General features: G+C 39.1%; 1 protein-coding gene and 1 long non-coding RNA gene across 2 annotated transcripts in view; one reads left to right on the plus strand and one right to left on the minus strand.

Annotated features, from left to right (window-relative positions):
- LOC121510129 overlaps positions 1–20,619 on the plus strand; it is a 61,178-nt gene that overhangs the window by 34,741 nt on the left and 5,818 nt on the right. Inside the window, exon 2 of the long non-coding RNA XR_005991916.1 lies at positions 4,536–4,621. This is a non-coding gene — a long non-coding RNA (uncharacterized LOC121510129). The remainder of the gene's footprint in view (positions 1–4,535; positions 4,622–20,619) is intronic.
- Positions 1–20,619, minus strand: part of rasef (RAS and EF-hand domain containing) — a 31,853-nt gene that overhangs the window by 496 nt on the left and 10,738 nt on the right. The window contains exons 4-16 of the mRNA XM_041788052.1: positions 19,313–19,408; positions 16,781–16,858; positions 15,061–15,176; positions 14,096–14,164; positions 11,924–11,990; positions 11,458–11,555; positions 7,625–7,952; positions 5,111–5,251; positions 4,495–4,645; positions 4,281–4,362; positions 2,813–2,927; positions 2,288–2,395; positions 2,065–2,141 (exon numbers count right to left, since the gene is read on the minus strand). Coding sequence (XP_041643986.1) covers positions 2,065–2,141; positions 2,288–2,395; positions 2,813–2,927; positions 4,281–4,362; positions 4,495–4,645; positions 5,111–5,251; positions 7,625–7,952; positions 11,458–11,555; positions 11,924–11,990; positions 14,096–14,164; positions 15,061–15,176; positions 16,781–16,858; positions 19,313–19,408 — 1,526 coding nt within the window. The remainder of the gene's footprint in view (positions 1–2,064; positions 2,142–2,287; positions 2,396–2,812; positions 2,928–4,280; positions 4,363–4,494; positions 4,646–5,110; positions 5,252–7,624; positions 7,953–11,457; positions 11,556–11,923; positions 11,991–14,095; positions 14,165–15,060; positions 15,177–16,780; positions 16,859–19,312; positions 19,409–20,619) is intronic.

Consider the following 20,619-nt stretch of genomic DNA (forward strand, 5'->3'; position numbering starts at 1 on the left):
CGTAGGGGCACAAGGCTTTGTCGGCTCAGGGGCTGCAAAAATTAGATTTGCAAATATTCACTAAAACCGTGATAAAGCCATAATTAAATCATTTATAAAAAGGTGGTCTTTTGATAAGACAAGCTTGCATAGGCCTTTTTTAGGGTTGTATCAGTAAAACAATTAAAATCTATGTTGATTTTTGATGGCAGTGTGTCACTTTTTCTTCTCTCTTGTGTCCTGAGGGGGTTCTGCTTTTCTTAGGTACATGTAAGGGGGCTCCAAGGAAGAATGGTTGGGAAACACAGCTGTAAAAAGTCAAAATGAGATATCCTCATATGTACATGCAGGGTCCTAGGAGGCTAGACAGATGGGGGCCTCTGTTTGGTTTATATATATATTTTTTTCATTTGTTGGATTAGTTGAGAGTTAAGAGACCGTCATTATTTTCGTTATTTTAAAGCAATGAAATATTAATTACATAAAGGAAACGAAAGACCTTACTCATGGACCTTTGGCTGTGGGGCGGTGAGTCGTTCTTTTGACCCTCCAAGCCCCTCTGGCTACAAACTTATTGTATTTGCAGTTACACTCCCCCCCACCAGAGAGCAGCAAAGATCACATTTATGAGCTTGATATACCAAGTATTTACATCAGCATTTTTTTGAGGTGGTACTAAATCCTTTTGTTTTCTCATAAAGCAAAATCTACGGTGGCCCTGAAGGCCAACAGGATTAATAGTTCAAAAGTGCAAAACAAATTTCACAAAACACAAATACATTTCACAAAACACAAAAGTATTTCACAAAACACTAATACATTTCACAGAGCACGAAATATATTTCAGGAAACTGGAAAGGGTAGGACCCTGGTACTTGTCTCTATTGTGGATACCACAATAGCTGATTAAGCCTGAAATTTAAAGTGTTTACCAGGATGGAAGAGGACATTGAGCTGATACGGCAATACTTTAATAAGGGGCATACATATCGTGTGATTCTTGAAATGTTCTCTATGTATCTACACATGATTGTGTCACTCTCGAAAGTCATTTCGGCAGTGTTAATTTTGGCAGCTATTTTTAATTTTAGTCTTAGTTTTAGTCTTTAAATGAAATGCATTTTAGTTTTAGTAACATTTTATTCGTTTTTACCGTTTTTAGTTTTAGTCTAGTTTTAGTCGACGAAAACTCCAAACAACTTAGTCTAGTTCTGGTCCATAAAAAGTCATTACATTTTAGTATTTATTTTAGTCCAAGCATTTATTTTTTTTTTTCTAAATCTGGTACCAAATCATGGTAGTGTGTTCTCTGCAATCTGCCAAACCTGGGGTCCCTGCTTTCTACAGCTGAGAGGCAGGAGATACAGATGAATAGTTTTTTTGACAGATTTACCCAAGGTGGAGAAATATGATGGATTTTGAATCTCCAGCAAAAACTACATTACATTTTAGTCTAGTTTTAGTCATCTTGACAAAAACTAAAGTTACTTTTTGTCAGTTTTAGTCATCACAGATCTATTTTTGTTAGTCTTATTCTTGTTTTTGTCATGGAAAAAAATGCTGTCGAATAGTTTTAGTCATAGTTTTAGTCGACGAAATTAACACTGATTTCCGGTATGTCAGGTCCCAGCAGTTCTGATAGTATATTTAACTCCTAACGATATTTAATGAAGATTAGCCGCTACTTCTCCCAGTCCAAGGTCCTTTACGTGGGATTTAAGGGTTCCAAGTAGGATTGGGTGATATTCATTTTTTTAAACTGTCATTCTCTCCCTGAATTTAGTGTTTAGTGTTTACATTATAATCAAACTATACACTTAAATATTTTTGTGTTTTGTGAAGTATTTTTGAGTTTTGTGAAATTTATTCTGCACTGTCGAAATATTAATCCTGTTGGCCTTCAGGGCCACCGTTAAAATCCATCTATTCTTTGTCCCTCAGAGAAGCTAAATTTGCATTTGGCCTCTCTCCTGACATTTAAACTTGCTATGGCAGGAGACCACTGACAGATACACCACTGACTCTGTCTAACTCAGAAGGATATCTTATAGCTGATTTTATTTTGAACTCTGAGTTGTATCCTACCTTGCCAGGTGCAGCACAGCCTCCACAGTGTTGGAACCGTCTTTAGCGCTCGTTTCACAGAACAGAGTGTTGTAGGTCTGTTTAGAGAAGAGAAGAAATCATTAGTCCTTATTTTGTGCTTGTAGTTAAGGTTTATGACTTGCATTGGTATTTGCAGTTGACATGTAGTAAATATTCTGAGTTGAGTGTGTAAAGACAAGTGGTGTTTATTTTTTATCATTACCATGGCCAGTTTCTCTCCATAGCTGGTAGGAACACAGGTAACACCTTCTCTTCTTAGATCAGACTTATTACCAACGAGCATGATGGGAATATCCTCATGGGACAAATCCTGTTATTCAAAACAAGCAGAGAGGTTAAGGTTAAGGAAATGTAAATTTTTTGTACTGAAACATAAGAATGTGGACATACTTGATGGAAAATGCATAGTGCACATTTTCAAACGGAACAAACATACAAGACACACGCTGAATAATAAAAGTCAAAATGGTAACACGTAATAAAAGGAGATCACAATGACTGAACATCTAGCACTTACAGATCAGCTGCATGTAAAAGAGAGAAACAAGTAAGATGCCTCAGTTAAACATGCTCATAAATGTACAGAATATATAGATACTTAAAATATAAATTATAAATACAGCCACAAATTACTAATACATTAGTGTTGTCTTTACTATATTTAGCCGAAACAGATTATTATTGTTTTTCGTATTACTTTGTTTCAATGCAGATAGCGGTGCATTACCTCAATCATGTCGACCCACTCTCTAACGTTCAGGAAGCTCTTCTCACAAGTGACGTCATACAGCAGCAGCACGCCATCCGCCCGGCGGAAATAAGACTTTGCAATACTGCGAAACCTGAGATGTAACAAAAGACACAAAAATAAAGACACTCATGTCTGCTTTGTTCTGTTACGTGCCTGTGTTGTTTTTTTGAAGACCAACAGAAGCAATAATGAGCTCTAGGTCCATGGCAGTGTTAAAAAAACACATCAGGAGTTCACTAACTGCAAATAACATTAAAAGGAATGGGGATCATTGATCTTACCGATATTAATTCCCTTTACAATTCTCCTTAACTATGTGAGTCCTTATCAATTCCATCTACTGATACCTTTTTTTACTATTAATGCAAGCTGTTTAATTGTCTGTTGATACGTCAGGCTTGTTTTGAGCAGAATTGGTACATCCTTTTATTATTTGAAAAGAAGAAAATGGACACATTTCCTCTCCAGAGTTTTTTCACCAACACCTAAATTGTCTTTTCTTGATGTTGCATTTAAATGTATCATGAAAAGTGATGTTCCTAAGCAACTAATTTCCCATCCCAACACAAATTTCATCAAATTTAAGGTCAAGAAAACATTCAGTAAACAGTAAAAATTGAGCACAATTTATTTAAAACATGATCACATCAGCATTGGGTAAACAGTTGGAGTAACTCTGTAGAATGTGGCCAGCGGTTATTGATATTCCTATCGTCCACATTCCTATTCTGAATATCATCCTCAATGCTCTGGTTATATATGTGAATATAACCTGACAGCCTACCTAAATCCCCATTTTCTAAATCAAAATAGTGCTAAACTATGCTTTTCAAGGTAGTATCAGTGCTAACAGTTCATGGTTGTTCATGGGATGAAAGAGCATAATGTTACCATGGTGGTAGCCACTGACTGGAGCTACGATGGCTAATAGCGAATGGCTGCTTGACCGTTTGCACAGAGCATTTCACAGGTAATTTTAGCCTTAACTGATTAAAAATATGAATGATTAACATAACAACTGGTTATTCTGGTGCCAGCTAACAAGGGAACCAATGATAATTATTTAGCATCTAATCGCACTTATCCCTAAACATGACAATTTATTTACCTTTGCACAATAATACAAAATTAAGGGAATCTTGCCACGGCCACTTTGGATAGAGGACAACTGACCTACAGCAGCAGCTGACGAGTTGAGTTTGATTCACAGTGCTGCTGTGCATTTTGCTTATTGGCAGGAAACTTACATGATCTTAAAACTCAATTCCTCTGTCATTTTTGTTTTAGGGGTTTAGGGGTTTTGACTGGACCTCACATATAAAAGGACCTATCAGACTGTTGATAAGCTCAAATGTAATTGATTTTTGGGGTTTGAAAAAATACAGATCTGGTTTTCATTTCCAATTTGAAACATCACCCCAAAAGCACATGCACACCCACTCACCTCTCCTGTCCAGCAGTATCCCATAGTTGTAGTAAAACCGCTTCTCCATCCACAACAAGAGTCTTCATCTGGAAATCCACTCCTAAACATACAAAGACAAATGAAAGAACATAAAAGCTACACAACTCTGATCATATAGACTTTCTTAGTCACAGAATATGACCAACTTCTCCCTTATCTTTTGTGCAGAATTGTTTTTAGTTTGTCCTCTTACCCAGTGTTGAGCTGGTGTTTAACTTGAACTCGTTCTTGCAGAGGCGGAGCAGGAAGCTGGATTTTCCCACCGCAGCGTCTCCAGCCAAGACAATCCTATAGGCTTTCTCTGACGTCATGTAGCCCAGGTCAGTGCTGTCCTTTTCCTCCTTCTTGGAGAAAACACACAGATGTTTCATGAAGCTAAGACTCATGACTGTGATTGTTTTTGCATATTTAAATCCTGGCTGAGGTACAAATGTGTTCGGTCTACTTGGAATTCACTTTACAGTTTTCTCATTTGTACAGTATCTATCATCTCCTCTGTTCAGTGTTGATCTATGACTTAATTTACATTTTAAAAAATACATAGAATAAACTGCACAAGCCCCCAGGCTGCATTTAGAAATTACAGTGCACACATTGTGTAAGTACTTTAATGAGCAGAGAACAGAAACAAGTTTGCTCAGTCTATGGGAGCAAAACATGCAATGTTTGTACGGAAGAAGAAACATGTTTGGAAAAACAAGCTGCGTGAGTACTGATGCACAGTCAATGTTTCTTTTAAGGAGCCTTTTTGTCTTTTGAATACTCTCCCCTCTGAACTTCTGATAAAGCCATATGTTTCTCTTTTTTACCCGAACACTGATGGCACTGAGGGGTTTTCGTTTGGTTGGAGCTGGAGGATCAGCTACACTCAGGACTTCAGCTGGCTTCCAGTCCAAAATAGAGCTGCTGTCTGAGCCAATTGCTGATTCAGCATCCTGTGTCTCCACTGGCTGTGAAACAGAACACAAAAAGAGATGTAACTAGAAGAATCTGGGACATAAAAATCAAACTCCCTTTTTCTAAACAATGCCGTCTGTGTGGTGGCGGTAGACATGAGAAACTTGTCAAAGCTAAAACTGGGTGTACTTCTTCCTCCCAACATCAGCTTCAACTTTATTGTCCCCTGAGGGAAATTTTCTTGGCAGCTATTTAAAACAACAAAACATCAAGTATACGGGCCAATCAGAGCAACCAGACAAAATGTAGTGGTAAACACGCGCAGCTGCGGCAGTAGCGTAAACCTAAGCTCAACAGGCTGGCACAGCTATAGTTTATGAATGATGGAGCTTGTTGGTGGATAAAACTCATGCCCACACATCTGTGAAGGCACATACAGGTTTAAGAGCAATGTATGCTTCCATTCAGACATCTTTTGCAGGGATGTCCCTGCTTAGTTTAACAAGACAGAGCCAAGCCACAGTATGCACAAGAGTGTGGGTTCTAGACTGGCCCACATGCAGTCCAGACCTGCCTCCCATTGACAACGCATGGTGTATTATGAAGTTCAAAATATGCCAATAGAACTCTGCACTATCAAGCAACAAACGATGCCCATCAAACAAGAACTGGGGAGAATTCCACTTGCAATTGTTCAACAATGAGTACCCTCAGTCCCCAGATGCATACGGAGTGTTGTAAAAAGAAAAGGTGATGTAACAGAGTGGAAATCGCAACTTTTTTGGAGCATGTTGCGTGCATCAAATTCATAATGTTTAAAATGTTAGAGAATCCTAAATGAAATGCATAAGGCTTTTTCCCTCCACTGCATACCACCACTAATTTATTATCTATTATTCTGTGGGAGGCTGACTGCTATTTCGAGCTTCATCTGACTGCATTATCTAAAAAGAAAATACAATTTTTCCCAGACCTCTATCCAGTTTGTTAAATGTACTCATGCTGAGCGAAAGAGCAACTGAAATACACTATATAGCCAAAAGTATTCACTCACCTGCCTTGAATCGCATATGAACTTAAGTGATATCCCATTCTTAATCCATAGGGTTTAATATGACATGGGTCCACCCATTGCAGCTATAACATCTTCAACTCTTCTGGAAAGGCTTTCCACAAGGTTTAGGCGTGTGTTTATGGGAATTTTTGACCGTTCTTCCAGAAGCACATTTGTGAGGTCACACACTGATGTTGGACGAGAAGGCCTGGCTCTCAGTCTCAGCTCTGATTCATACCAAAGGTGTTCTATCGGGTTGAGGTCAGGACTCTGTACAGGCCAGTCAAGTTCATCCACACAAAACTCTCTCATCCATGTCTTTATGGACATTGCTTTGTGCACTGGTGCACAGTCATGTTGGAACAGGAAGGGGCCATCACCAAACTGTTTCCACAAAGTTGGGAGCATGGAATTGTCCACAACTCTTGGTATGCTGAAGCATTCAGAGCTCCTTTCACTGGAATTAAGAGGCCAAGCCCAGCTCCTGTAAAACCACCCCACACCATAATCCCCCCTCCACTAAACTTTACACTTGGCACAATGCAGTCAGACAAGTACGGTTCTCATGGCAACCGCCAAACCCAGACTCGTCCATGAGATTGCCAGATGGAGAAGCGTGATTTGTCACCCCACAGAAGGCGTCTCCACTGCTCTAGAGTCCAGTGGCGGCGTGCTTTACACCACTGCATCCGACGCTTTGCATTGCACTTGGTGATGTATGGCTTGGATGCAGCTGCTCAGCCATGGAAACCCATTCCATGAAGCTCTCTACGCACTGTTCTTGAGCTAATCTGAAGGCCACATGAAGTTTGGGGGTCTGTAGCAATTGACTCTGCAGAAAGTTGGTGACCTCTGCGCACTATGCACCTCAGCATCCGCTGACCCCGCTCCGTCATTTTACGTGGCCTACCACATCGTGGCTGAGTTGCTGTCGTTCCCAATCGCTTCCACTTTGTTAGAATACCACTGACAGTTGACTGTGGAATATTAAGGAGCGAAGAAATTTCACAACTGGACGTGTTGCACAGGTGGCATCCCATCACAGTACCACGCTGGAATTCACTGAGCTCCTGAGAGTGACCCATTCTTTCACAAATGTTTGTAGAAACAATCTGCATGCCTAGATGCTTGATTTTATACACCTGTGGCCGTGGAAGTGACTGAAACACATGATTTCAATCATTTGGATGGGTGAGTGAATACTTTTGGCAATATAGTGTATATTTTTATGGCAATAAATTCAGACGTTTGTTATGTTTATTGCTACTACTTATATGGCTATAACAATGCATCATACAGCTTTAACAAGTATAATCAGATAACGATGAGCATGAACTTTTGTGTGCACGAATTGACTTTCTTACTGTCTCACCTCAGCCTCGCAGGTTTCCCTCATTGTGCTGTTCATTTTCACCTCCTCCTTTTTAATCTCCACCCTCACTTCTTCCTCCTCTTCCTCTACTTCTGGACTCCTTCTGTATACTTCTTCTTTGACCTCGGGCTCTGAGTCGTAGCCTTCGTGTGAGCTTCTGAGCGTGGACAAGCCGCTGTCCACGTAGATCTCAGGGAGGCTGTCCTCCTCACACTCACTGCTGTGTTTGCGCCTCAGGCCGGGGTCGCACATGGCCAACGCCATAGTGTCACAGCTGGGCCGGCGGGTGAACAGAGGAGGCATATCTTCCTCCATCCGTGGGCAGAACCTGAGGAAGAGGTCAGGACAAAGAAATCAGTGACATTAAACATGTAGTTCAGATCGACCACATACTGGGGACACTAGACCTGCTGGTATCTGGCCACTCAGACCACAAAAACAAGCTCATTTATTTATGGTTGTTCTGATTCGTAGACTCTGTGAGAAAAATTGACCACTATCTTCAATCTCTTTTTCTGTTTCTGTTTTTGTTATGACTGCACAATGAACATTTGATTAATTATGGTCCTGTCTGTGGTGAGGTAGGTTGCTTATTTTTCTAAATACCTTACATTCACATTTTTTTTTTTTTTTTTTTGTAAAATGTATTTGGCAATACTACTGGCATTAGTCTGTATGACAAAGCAGTCGTGTACAGTATCTCTAAGGTAAAAATATGCCAGAAAAATGTTGGCTCAGTTGTATATTGTATCATATGTTTTTGAAGTGTTTTACTATGAAACGGTATATAAATAAAGTGATTATTATTATTATTATTATTATAAGTCACCCAGAAAGCTTCTGTGTTTGGCACTATTTTGCAATGTGAGCTTCAAATACCGGCTATGTGTTCTTCTGCCTTAGCGTATTTGAACAGCTGTTTGGGTCTGCAGATCTTCGTCAGAGACATAAAGAAGATGCTAAGCTAAATCAAAAACTAAACCAAGCTTTATGATATGAGTGGCAATGATGTGCTGTTTACTGCTGATATCACAGAATATATTTATGAGCCAGAGTACACAGAGGAACAGCTTCTACAGCTGGAAGAAAGAGAGAGAAAAACTTCAATGGAGACTTTTTAGCAGGAGAGATTTTGAAGTGAATGGCGGTGTGTATGTGTAAACTGTGAGCCCATGCCCTCATAGCGAGCTGCAGCTGTCATAAGGGACTTATCAACACTTCTTCAGGTCATTTTAGATCAAGGATAGCTACTTGCAGACACCTGCCCTGCATCACTACCCATCCAGAGTTCCCTGTTATACTGAATGCCGTTTTTTAATGGACCTTCTTCAACTTTCTGAGGATAAATTGAAAAAAAATTTACTGACCAGAAGAGCTGAATGGAAATCTGTCACCCAAGCAAGTTTATGACTGTGCTTTATTTTTCTACTGGCTGATAAACAGACTACAGTCACAGTATGTTTACTTTATATGAAAAATGTGTTGGCTGTTAAAGTGGAAAACTGAGCAGAAATAACTAATTTTAGCTTAGCTTTCTTGCTGATGCCTCTGTCGAAGCCTGCAGACCCAAAGACCTGTTCCAATATGCTGAGGTGGAAGAGCACATAGCTGGTAGCCGAAGCTTGCTTTGCAAAATAGTACCAAATGCAGTCAAGAGGGTCTGGCTGCAGACCTCAACAAAAACTCTACGCTGGGGCGTTCAGCCGCAGACCTGCACACTGGGGCGGACTGCTACCCTGGGGCGTGCAGCGTGTTAGCTGTTGTTAGCATGACTGACTCTTACTAGACATTAGTGTAGACCCCTACGCTGGGGTGTGCAGTAGCAGACCCCGACCCATACGCTATTAAAACCTGACTGGTTCGGTTTAGGCATTAAAACCCGAGTGCTTAGATTTAGGGTAAGCCAGTGGGCAAGCGGCTGAAGCAGAAAATTCTGCTCAGGCAATATACGTCATTGCTCCAGTGTAGAGGTCCACAGCTCAAGCAATGTATGTCACGCCCCAGCGCAGAGGTCCGCCCCAGCGTGCAGGTCTGCAGCTGAACGCCCCAGTGTAGAGGTTTGCTCGAGGTCTGCAGCCAGATACGTCTCAACGCAGTTGCTTTCTTGGTGAAAAATAAAACCCATCGATAATGTTCAATATAGCATACAGTTGAAACAACTTTGTTTTTCAAGCCAAGTTTTCCCCAAAACTCACTATATTGCACAGAGACAGTGCATCCATCTGCTACACTACACTACTACACTGTATAGCAGGGGTTATCAACTACATTTGTACAAGGGCCAGCTTTTTACTATACAGACACTTTGGGGGCGAAACTTTAATATAAACTAAAGATTTTTTTAATTGTCTAATTAACATATGTTTGTTTAATTTTTATTTTCTTTCAAATTTGTGTAGTTTTTAGGCTCTAACAGTGAGATCAGTCCCTTTATCGCAGCCAGCCATAAAGGGGTGATTGAGACATTTTAGCTGAATATTTCTATAGCTGTCATGTGGTCGTCACTAGGTTTGATGCTAATATGCCATGCAGTGATATGTGAAGAACCCAAAAAGGAAGATTGCATTCCCAAAACGCCTGAGGCCTAAAGCTGACATAGAAAACGACCGTTTATTATAAATAGGCAGATGAAAACATGTTTAACATGCATGGTATTTGCTAGAAACAGCTGACAGATGGATTTCTGAAAAATGGATGAAACATAGAGTCATTACTGATGATACTGTTTTAATCTCTTTTGTTTTTAGAGCTGTTTTAAGAGCTGTAGGTAGTTTATTAAAAGAAGAAGAAAAAAAGATACTCAAAATACTGCAACATATTTTTTCCTCTATGCATGTTCTGAATTTGATAATGTTCTGGGGGCTGGATGGGAAAATATGGGGGGCCTGATGTGGCCAGCAGTCGATGATCACTGCTGTAGGCTGGCTTCTTCCAGAGCCTCCCGTTTGAAAGGGGCAACACTCAATGAAACCACTGGAAGCTAAAGGCACTAGTATTGCCAAGTAGCTCATACAACTCAACTTCAAGAAAAGAGAAATATCCCTTTAATTAAAGAAACCCAAAAGGACATAGCAATCGCATGCCTTTAAGTTGAAAATTTCAAATGTTATTATTCCAAACTTTGATCACATTGTGATTAACACATAGACTGCCCTAATAACACTGCAACAGTAATGGAAACATGCTGGAATTATTTGACTTCACAGAAAACATCTCAAATGCACCTTCTATGTTCAGTAAATGTCAACATGTACCTGCTGACTGTGGATATTTTGTAGTCTTCTTAATATTTCTAATATTTCTTCTTTACCACATTCAGACAAAACTTTAATACCAAGTTATTTGGTTCACTTCTCTGCTAAGACTGCAATGAAGATAGATACCTAAAAGCTGTTTAACACTTAATTGTACTAATCTATAAATAAATACTGTATAATAGTTATGTTTTGGAAATGAGATGAAATAATTGTTTTTTGTGTGTAGTTTTGGTTACTTTATTGATGGACAGACCCTCATCTTGTTATGGTTCGCCTCATAGTTTGTTTGTCACTGTGTATTTAAACTGAAAGTGTTCTGTACATTTAAATAAGTGAAACCTGTCACACCTGATCTAAAGGGAAACTCAAGCTAATCTTACTAAATCCACACTTTTTAGACTTAAAAGCATCTGTACTTCAAAAAAATATGTGTAACAAACACTCTGACTGTTTTACCTCGGTTAAAATGTAATTTCTTGAGGAGTGATAAAATAAATCCTGTAGCATACACTTTCATGCTGACACATGAAGATACATGAACATCTAAACAGATCTGTTTTTTTTCTGGAATCTTACCTTTCCATTCTTTCAATTAATGCATGTGATGATGTGTAGCAGATGCTTTTACTTCTGTTTCTGTTCTTCGCGTCTCCTTGTGGTGTTCCGTTGCCAGCCTGTACACACAACAATTACTGATTAGTTTGTCATTTTTGTTTGTTTTTATTACCTGAATATCATTCTGAAACATGAACTTCAAACATGAACATCAAATTAAATCAAATGTTGAAAGCTTAAGAATGTTTTCTGATTGTGTTGAGTAACTTTTTATTAAATATAAAGCCAATTAGATTCCAGACCAGCTCTGATATCTTGTTACCTTAAAGAAAGGATGACCAGAAAAAGCAACCCAAAGTTGAATCTAATAACAATTTAAATAAACTCAAGAATAAAGCCATCTATCCAGTGACTAAAATACCATCAATCTTTACTTTGGAAACTGAACAAATTTTAAAATGTCCCTAAGTTTACTGTGAAATGTTACCCTTGAGAGCCTTTCCAGTGCAGCCCTCAGGCCATCATTACTGTCATGGAGTTTTCTGTTGGCTGATCTAAACACAAAAACACACACAAAAAAATCATAATTCTGTTATATAATGTTTGTGTAAGCCCTGAGCACATATGCATACATACATTTTCTTTTTTCAGTCTAGATCTTGAGAAACCAAACTTAATTCACTGTAAAATCCAGTGTTCAAGATGCAATTTTAATACACATTTTTCCATCTAAATCGTTGCCCGTATCCTTTATGTAGATGTGACCAATATACCAGGATAAAGGACAGAGATATGCACCATCATTATCTCAGACTGCATGTGATTTAATACAACTGAAAATTCACTCCATTCACTGTTTTCCACGAGTGGCTGCTTCAGTGCTCAGGAAATGCTCAAAAACATAAAAGCTGAGACTAAACGAACAAGGTTGATGCCATTTTTAACTGCTTTTCTCCCTGAATTATAATGCTGCGTTTTAAGAAAACAGGGATTAAGCCACTTTCATGCCACTGACTGCATGCAATGGTCAAATAAATACTTTGTCCACTAAATTTTAGCTGTAATCTTCGTAGTGCACATTTTGCAAACAGAAAGCTTAGAACGCTTGTAATGTCAGTATTTTGTGCCTGCAGCCATATTATGAAAAACAGTAGTTTCTGATTTTTCAAAGCAACATCTCACATACAGAAGTACTTATTGGACAAAAGCTGCATGGTTTAAAGGTCACATATTTTACCCTTTTCATGTTAAGTTTCTTTTGGCTCAGAGGCCCCCAAAACATGCCTGTGAAGTTTGTTGCTGAAAAAACACTCCAGGATTAGATTTTTGCATGTCTAAAAACCCCTGTTTCAGCCCTGCTCAGAACGAGCTGTTTTTGTGTCTGACCCTGCCCCTCCCAGGAAACGGATGTGGCTCTCCTGATCAGGAGAGGAGGGCGGAACAAGTGGGGAGGGTCAACCAAACCTGGGGGGTGGTGCTATCTCCCCACATGACATCATGAGGTGAAAATCTGAGAACGGCTTGTTTCAGCACACATTTTCTGAAAGCTGGAGAAAGAGAGGGAGGGAGAGATGGAGGGAGGGATTGGATTTTTCTGGTTCTTGGGTGGATTGTGGAATGGCCGGGGGCACATATTTTTGCCATAAAATCCTGAAGTGTATTTTGCACAATATGTAACCTTTTTAAAATCCGACCCTGTCTGCTGGTGACTTTCAACCAAATCAGATGATGAAAACAGAGAGGGCTCGCAAATGCCTCTTTCTGTAGTCTGAACAGCATATTTTGACATTTCAATTAAACCCTAAAGATGTATTTGCAAGGGCAGCTCCCTAGGCATTGTGACTTTTGTATAATTTAAGATCACTGTACAGAGGGACAGAGAAATGTCTTCTTCGGTCCTCTCTTTACAAGTTTCACTGTGAACATCCTTGAGGTGACTCAGTTTATTTTCCAGAGTAACTGACATTATTTAGAGATCAAAGTGCAACCCCAATTCCAAAAAAGTTGGGGCGCTGTGTACAGTTCACATAAAAACAGAATGCAGTGTTTTGCAAATCCGATAAACCCATACCTTACTCAGAATAAAACATAAGCAACATTTCAGATGTTCTTCCTAGAGTTTTAGATGCAGTGTTTTGCAGATTGATGAAGCTCTTCCCATCTTTACGTCTCAGAGACTCAGCCTCTCTGAAAAGCTCCTTCTAAACACAGCCATGTTACTAACTTGTTGCTTATTAACCTAATTAGCTACAAAATGCTCCTCCAGCTGTTTTAAAATTGTACCAGTTACTTTTCCAGCCTTTTGGTGCCCCACCTCTACTTTATAAGATATATTGCTGCCATCAAATTCAAAAATTATGAGATTTGCATATCACTGAATTCTGTTATTATTTGAATTTTAAACAGCGCCTCAATTTTTCTTAAATTGGGGTTATAGTCACATGTCTACAAAAGGTTTATCTGGGATGACTGATAGTCAAGATTTTATTGCAGGAAAGGAACTGAATAAAATGAACTGATGCATATTGGTTTAGGGCTTCCAGAATTATTGGATATTATATTGATGTATATTTAATATTTCAATCAAAGGCCATCTAAGCACAAGGTCTCCTTCAATCTTCATTTTCTTAAACATTAAGAGTCTGAAAGACTGACTTACTGCAGGATCTCTATCTGACTCTCCAGCTCGTCTCGTTCATCAGAGAAGTTTCTCATGAGCTCCTCATGTCTGCAGTGAAACACAGATACAGATTTTAGTTATTAAGTCAGCCTGTCAGAAATTAAAATTACAGTTACACATAGGACAGTGAGCCATTAAAAGAACAGTCTTTTCATATTCAAACCATCTTGACATAGATAACTGACTATAAGTAGGTCTAAATATTGCTGTATCTCTGTAAATTCCTTTAAATGAGGGGATATTCTACAGTAGATCAGCTGATTCCCTCAGACCTGACATATATTTAATGATTAACATGAGACACTTCAGAGAGAAGCACCAATGTAAACACTGAGACGGTCCAAAGAGGACGGCTGGTATCCTGCCAGTGGCCCTGTTGCTTCTGTTGCTTAGCAACACTCCTGGAGAAGTAATTGTGTGTGTGAAGTAGCTCCAGGATATCCTGTTTCGGCTGTGACAAAATGAAAACATCCCAGAGGAGTGAGCGCTCTGTTAGTCAGTCAGAGGGGGCGGAGCCTCTGTATGACACTGCAACAGTGGGGTTGTTTCATAAGCAGACTTATACTCAGTTCTTCTTGGAACAAGCTTAATGAAATGAGGTTTGGCATTGAGCTAATTGAGGAAATTTCCATGTGATAGAGTTGTCAAAGTGTAAAACTTTGTTGCTTTTAAGTGAAATGAGAGCAGGAGGAGAAAATCAGATCTACAGTCTTTATTTGGGATACTAATGTCATCAAATGAAGAAGTTATTTAGTACTGTTGTCTTTCACTGAGTGAGTCAGATACAGACTTAGTTACAGCGTTGGCTTTGTTTAATGTTGTATGGGAGGAACTAATAAGGATCTAACCTAGTGACCCAGAACTGAGCAGGATAATAGTGTTATGAATTAAACATTAAAATGCAGCAGGGAAAAGAAAATCAGATAGAACTAAATAAAATTTACGATTCAGTGCTGAGGCTCTGGTCCGTTAGTTCTGTCTGTAGCGTGTCCATCTCACTGCGCAGACAGGCCACTGTGGTCTGAGATTTCATCAGCTCCTGTTTTATCTTCTGGTTCTCCTGCAAACAGAAACAGCAAAAATGTGTCACAATGCAAAACAGGAAGCCTTTAGCGTCATTATGTTATCCAGCAAAATTAGATGTGCTTCACCTTAAAGTGCTCGACATTCAGGAAACCACAGTTACAAACTGAAAAACATGCCTCGTCTTGGGAGAAAGTAGCATTGTGCAGAGCACAGAGGAGGAAAAAGTCACAGCATAACATTTCAGGTGTAGCTGAAAAAATTACTTGCCCCAGGAAAACTTGCATTGCACTGTTAAAAAAAAATATCTAGCATAAAATAGGGAATGCAGGCTGTACTGGTGTTTAAGATGCAGTCTTCTTAGACTGTAGTTCTGTGTGATAATTTCTATTTTGTTAAGCAAAGTCCTTAAGTCTCAGTGGTAATTAGTAACTCTTGTAATACTAGAGATATACCAACTCCAGTTCCACCAGACAATTCTGATTCACGATTTTTTTTCTGACCAGTGCCAATATGGGTCATTATTGAATAATAATTTTTACAAACTTTTTTTTTTTTCCAAATTATATTTATAAGAATATTTGATATACCTTCTTCTTCAACACATACTCTGTTTTATGTTCAGAATAAAATACTGACTGTAAGTTGACTTTTATTTATTTTTTTAATCTTTAAAACTGCACCAGGTCACATAACTATCTCTCATTTTAGCTCACACTGATCTCCCTCTAAAAATGTTGTCACATCCTTTATTTCCTGTATTATTTGTTATTCCTTTGTTATAATTTCTGGTTGCGGGGTTTTTGTATGTAGGTAAACAAAAAATGCATGCAATTATTTATTAAAATTACAGTGTAATTTCTGCATTAACTTCCCGTTCTAGAAAGATTTCGTTGGTCTACTTAGGGCTGAACAATTTATCGTATTTCTATTGTGATAGCCACGCTCGCATGAGAAGTAGTGACATCGCACAGACGTGTGATATCCAGGTGACCTGGTGCATGTCATGCTGCCGCTTCTGGGCTTTTGGATCTTAGCCAAAATTGCACGTTTTCTCAGTTCCACTTCAGGGCAATGTTAAGTTATGTGAGGCCCATCCTGGGTGAGTTGATTGACACTGTAAGCTGTGGCCCGGGGGCCAAATGCGGCCTGCGGCCCATTTTTGATTGGCCCGCAGCAAATTCTAGAGATAAAATGAAATATGGCCTACATTAAAACATGAAGCTTGTGCTTAACTGTATTGTACTTCTTGTTTTCAGCACAAGGCAGTGCTAGCATGTTAAATCTGTAAACAAAAATTTTGAAAAGAAGATATCTTGAGTAATAACATCCTTATGGGTTATCACAGCAAATAGCAGCACCAGCAACTTTTCAGGGGCCAGTGGTAGCCAGGGCTAAACAGGGCCCCCTGAAATCTGACTGGCTCAGGGGCCCCATCATCCTAATATATTTCTGTGTGGCCCCCTGTGAAAAAAGTTTGAATACCCCTACTGTAAGCATTCATTTATCAGTTGCACTTGTGTGCCTGAGTGTCTCTTTTACACACTGGATTTTATGGTGTCACATAAACTTTTATAAACTCTTAAAATGTACTTTAACAGCAAACCTCAACATTTTATGAATATGGTTAATAAGTCTCACCAGTGTTAGCTCGTTGATTTTCTTCCTCAGAGCTGGGCTCTCGTCTTTCACTGTGATGGTTTTGTACTTCTCTTCAATCTGATGGACACATCAACACACAGGATTAAGGTTATTTGACTTTCAGATTGACATACATCAGACTTCGGGATTCAGACTCCATAAACTGAACAGTACACATCTAGTCAAACAAATCATGACAACTTTAGCGTGTATTCTAGTGAACAGAGCTCCATTGATTTAAGTGTTTTCATGAGGGAAAGAGAATAATTAGTCCTGGTTTAGTTTCTTATAAATGCTCTTAGTGTTGTTCCAAAAGGACTTGGTTTTCCACTCTGCAGGAGTACAGGGTGTTTATGAGTCATGCAGGACAAACAACATGAGGCTGTTTGCATCTAAAAAGGTCAAATATGAACTTCCCTGCGGCAGTAGGCATAATGTCTTTGCAACATGTTTGTTCTTTAAGGCTTTCATTGAGTCTAACACTGTGAAACTTTAAACTTCTGCATGTTTATCACCAGTATCACATTTTCCCTTTTCTCTTACACAAGAAAGATTCAATCAGTTACATCAAGCATTTATTAAAAGGGTCAGAAATCACAAGGTAACCCACAATATGATAAGTTGCCCATGATGACAAGAACATCATGATACAGTGATTCTGCGATGACTGATCTATGCAGGACAATCATAGAAAATATACATCACATCACAATATCTGATCAATTCAAGACAGAAATGCTCCTACAGTGGTAAAGCTCAGGATTAATGTATGTATTTGCTTCATTCTGGTCAGTTTCATCGGTTAAAATGCCTCATCTTTTCGCTGCTCCTATTATTTCCCCACCCTCTTTTTCCTTCTTTCATACTGAACTACTTTTTTGACTGTTTAAAGCCCTGTCATATTAATTGGGATGCACAACAGATAGTGTAACGGTTTTTGTATTCGTCTGGTCACATTTCAGTGCACGTAGTCCTACACCAGAAACGTCCAAACCATAAAAAAAAAGAAAAGAAAACAAATGTGACTGTATTTATCTGCCAATCTTGGTGGCAGAAATCCTGGTTACTGTTATTTCACCTCCAACGAAGAAGAGGAAGTGGCCGGCATATTAAAACACATGAAGAAGAAAAGCCTGCTCCCGGCTTCTGCTGCAAGAACAGCAGGGCAGCGACACCCGCTGCCTTTTTCCTCCCTCTCCTCATTCCCACGCTGGTTCTAAAAACCTCCAGATGTGAAAGCAGAGGGTTGAGGATATTACAGCTTCTGACTATACATGGACCAGTAGAAGTAGAGAACACGGACTGCAAATGTGTATCTAAGCGCTCTGCCCAGACTCTGTTGCAACATCCCATCCTGTTTTTACATGAGCCAGTCTGGGATACTTCACTGACACACTCTTTTTTGTCCCATGTTTAATACCTCACAGGCTGTACCAACTATTACTGACAGTTTTTAACAACAGGAGACAGAACCAAGTATTTATCGATTGATTCAAATTTACATTTTGAACTACAATATTAGCTGCACTTAGATTAGTAAAAGAAAAAAAAATCTAATAATAAGTGAGGTAAATCTAGAATTGTAATTCTGGAGCTGTGTTTGATTGGCCACCCACCTGGTCTGACCTGAACCCCATAGAGAATCTCTGAGGACATGTCAAGAGGAAGATAAGAGACACCAGACTCAACAATATAGACGAGCTGGAGGCTGCTATCAGAGCAACCTGGACTTCATAACACCCCAGCAGGGCCACGGACTGAGTGGCTCCATGCCTCATTGAATCAATGCAGTAATTTGTGCAAAAGAAGCTCTAAGTGCATGAATGATCATAATTTTCCAAAAGGTTAACAACTAAGTCTTCTTTGGAATTGATGTTTTGTGAATTTCCAGTATTCTGAGATAGTGGATTTTTGAGCTGTAAGGTGTTGAAATATTTCACTTTGTATGAGAAGAATATACAATATATGGAAGTTTGACTTCTTGAATTACATCACTGAAATAAATGAACTATTTCAAAATATTCTTTTTTTTTTTTCTTTTTTTTGAGATGCACCTGTATGCACAACTTGTAAAAATTCAAAGTTGCTGAAGTTCAGTCGTTAGAAGAAATTTAATGTTAATAATGAGGATCAGGAAGATCAAACTTCATCTGAGGTAGATCCGTTGATACTGCTGTAAACTGCACAGCTTAAGGCTGGCCACACACTAGACCATTTTAAGACCAGCTTTGGACCAGGTTCACCCCTTCAACACCCCCTGGGGGTGTGTCTGGATTCAAGGCTTGTCCCAATAATCCTCAAGTGTGTGGTATCAACATGATTATTTTATGGCTCTTGATCGAGTCAGATTCTCGCCAACCTTGAATCTTAACTATCAAATGTTTGCTATTCATCATTCTGGATGTTAAGTTCGTACAGACATTTAGATGGTAATAAGAAATGACTGAATGAGCCTGTTTTGACTCCGTCATTGAAGTGGTGTATGTACACTGTATTTGAATATGGAGATAAGTGTAAGAGGTGAAAATGTACCATCTGCATCCTCTGGATCTTACACTGCAGCTCGCATATTTCAGTTTCAAAGCCTCTCTGCATCTCACTCAACGCTGCCTCGGTTTTCTTCTTCTCCTAAAAACAAACACAGAAACACAGGATTTTGAAAATACAGTCACATATTTTGCCGCATAAAGAAAACAGTTATATCATTTTTTTTGTCTTATGGGCTATTTGAGGGCTGTCTTAACAAGTTTGTCAGAAACTTTCTATCTAAGGTTTCCAAAAATACAACCCCCTCTATGCACACACATTTCTGTGTGGAAGAAAACAGGTGAGGGTGTTTCGAGTGTGTGTGCTTTTCTGAGACAAAACAAACAGAAGCTCTCTCCTGAGTCAATGAAGTACGCTTACATAAGTCTGTACACGCTGAAGTGATAAGACACAGGTCATGTTCCTGTCCGGCTTTTAGAGAAGAATCAGCATCAGACAGGTCAAGTTTCTCACTGTCACTATCTCTAACTTCAGGATTCATATAGTAGTCTGATGAGTGGATCAATAACAGCTATCCTTGGTGCTTCTCTGATAAATTGAGTCAGCTGTCAAGACGCTATAAAGACATGCTGACAAGACTCTACTCAGGATATCAAAGGTTAGGCTCCTCAAGGCAAGTGAAAGAGAAACCATAGAGGATCTTGTCTCAGTCTTAACTTTTAAATTTTTTAAAGGACGTTAGTTTCATTTGATCTGTGTTCTTGGCACCTAAATAAAGGTTTGATTATTAATGTATACCTCCAGCGATAGCCATGGCCTGAGGTGTTATGTGTTTGGGTAGTCAGTCTCTCTGTAATAGGGCACTTAGTCCGTGGGCTGGGACTCCTCAGGAGACGTGTCTGAGACTAAAAACTACAACAATGACAGCAGATGTTATCCAGCAAAAAGGAGACACAGCTGACTATTAGCATGGGGGGCCTAATAATTTAGACCCTGGTAGTTTTTGTGAAATCATTTTGTTTCTGTTTGCAAAGTAAAACAATGTAAGCATTCAAAACAAATCTAGGATGTTTGGAAAAGTTGTGTTAAAATGTCTTGCTCTGTTTAACAGCACTTGGGGCTAATAATTTTGTCGTCATCTGTAGTTTAAATATTTGTGGCATCAGAAAAAGACTTCATCACTGCATACACATTAAACAGTACTTCAGGTTAGCAACACGTCTGCCACCTGGTTTTACATAACTGCTCATTGTAACACATCATCTATCCTTAAGATCACAATTAAATATAGCTTTATCAGTTCAGACACGAGGCTAGAATGTTCCCCTGCCCCTCTACATATCTGCTGTCTC

The sequence above is a fragment of the Cheilinus undulatus genome, linkage group 5 (assembly GCF_018320785.1).
Source record: "Cheilinus undulatus linkage group 5, ASM1832078v1, whole genome shotgun sequence".
Classification (NCBI taxonomy): Eukaryota; Metazoa; Chordata; class Actinopteri; order Labriformes; family Labridae; genus Cheilinus; species Cheilinus undulatus.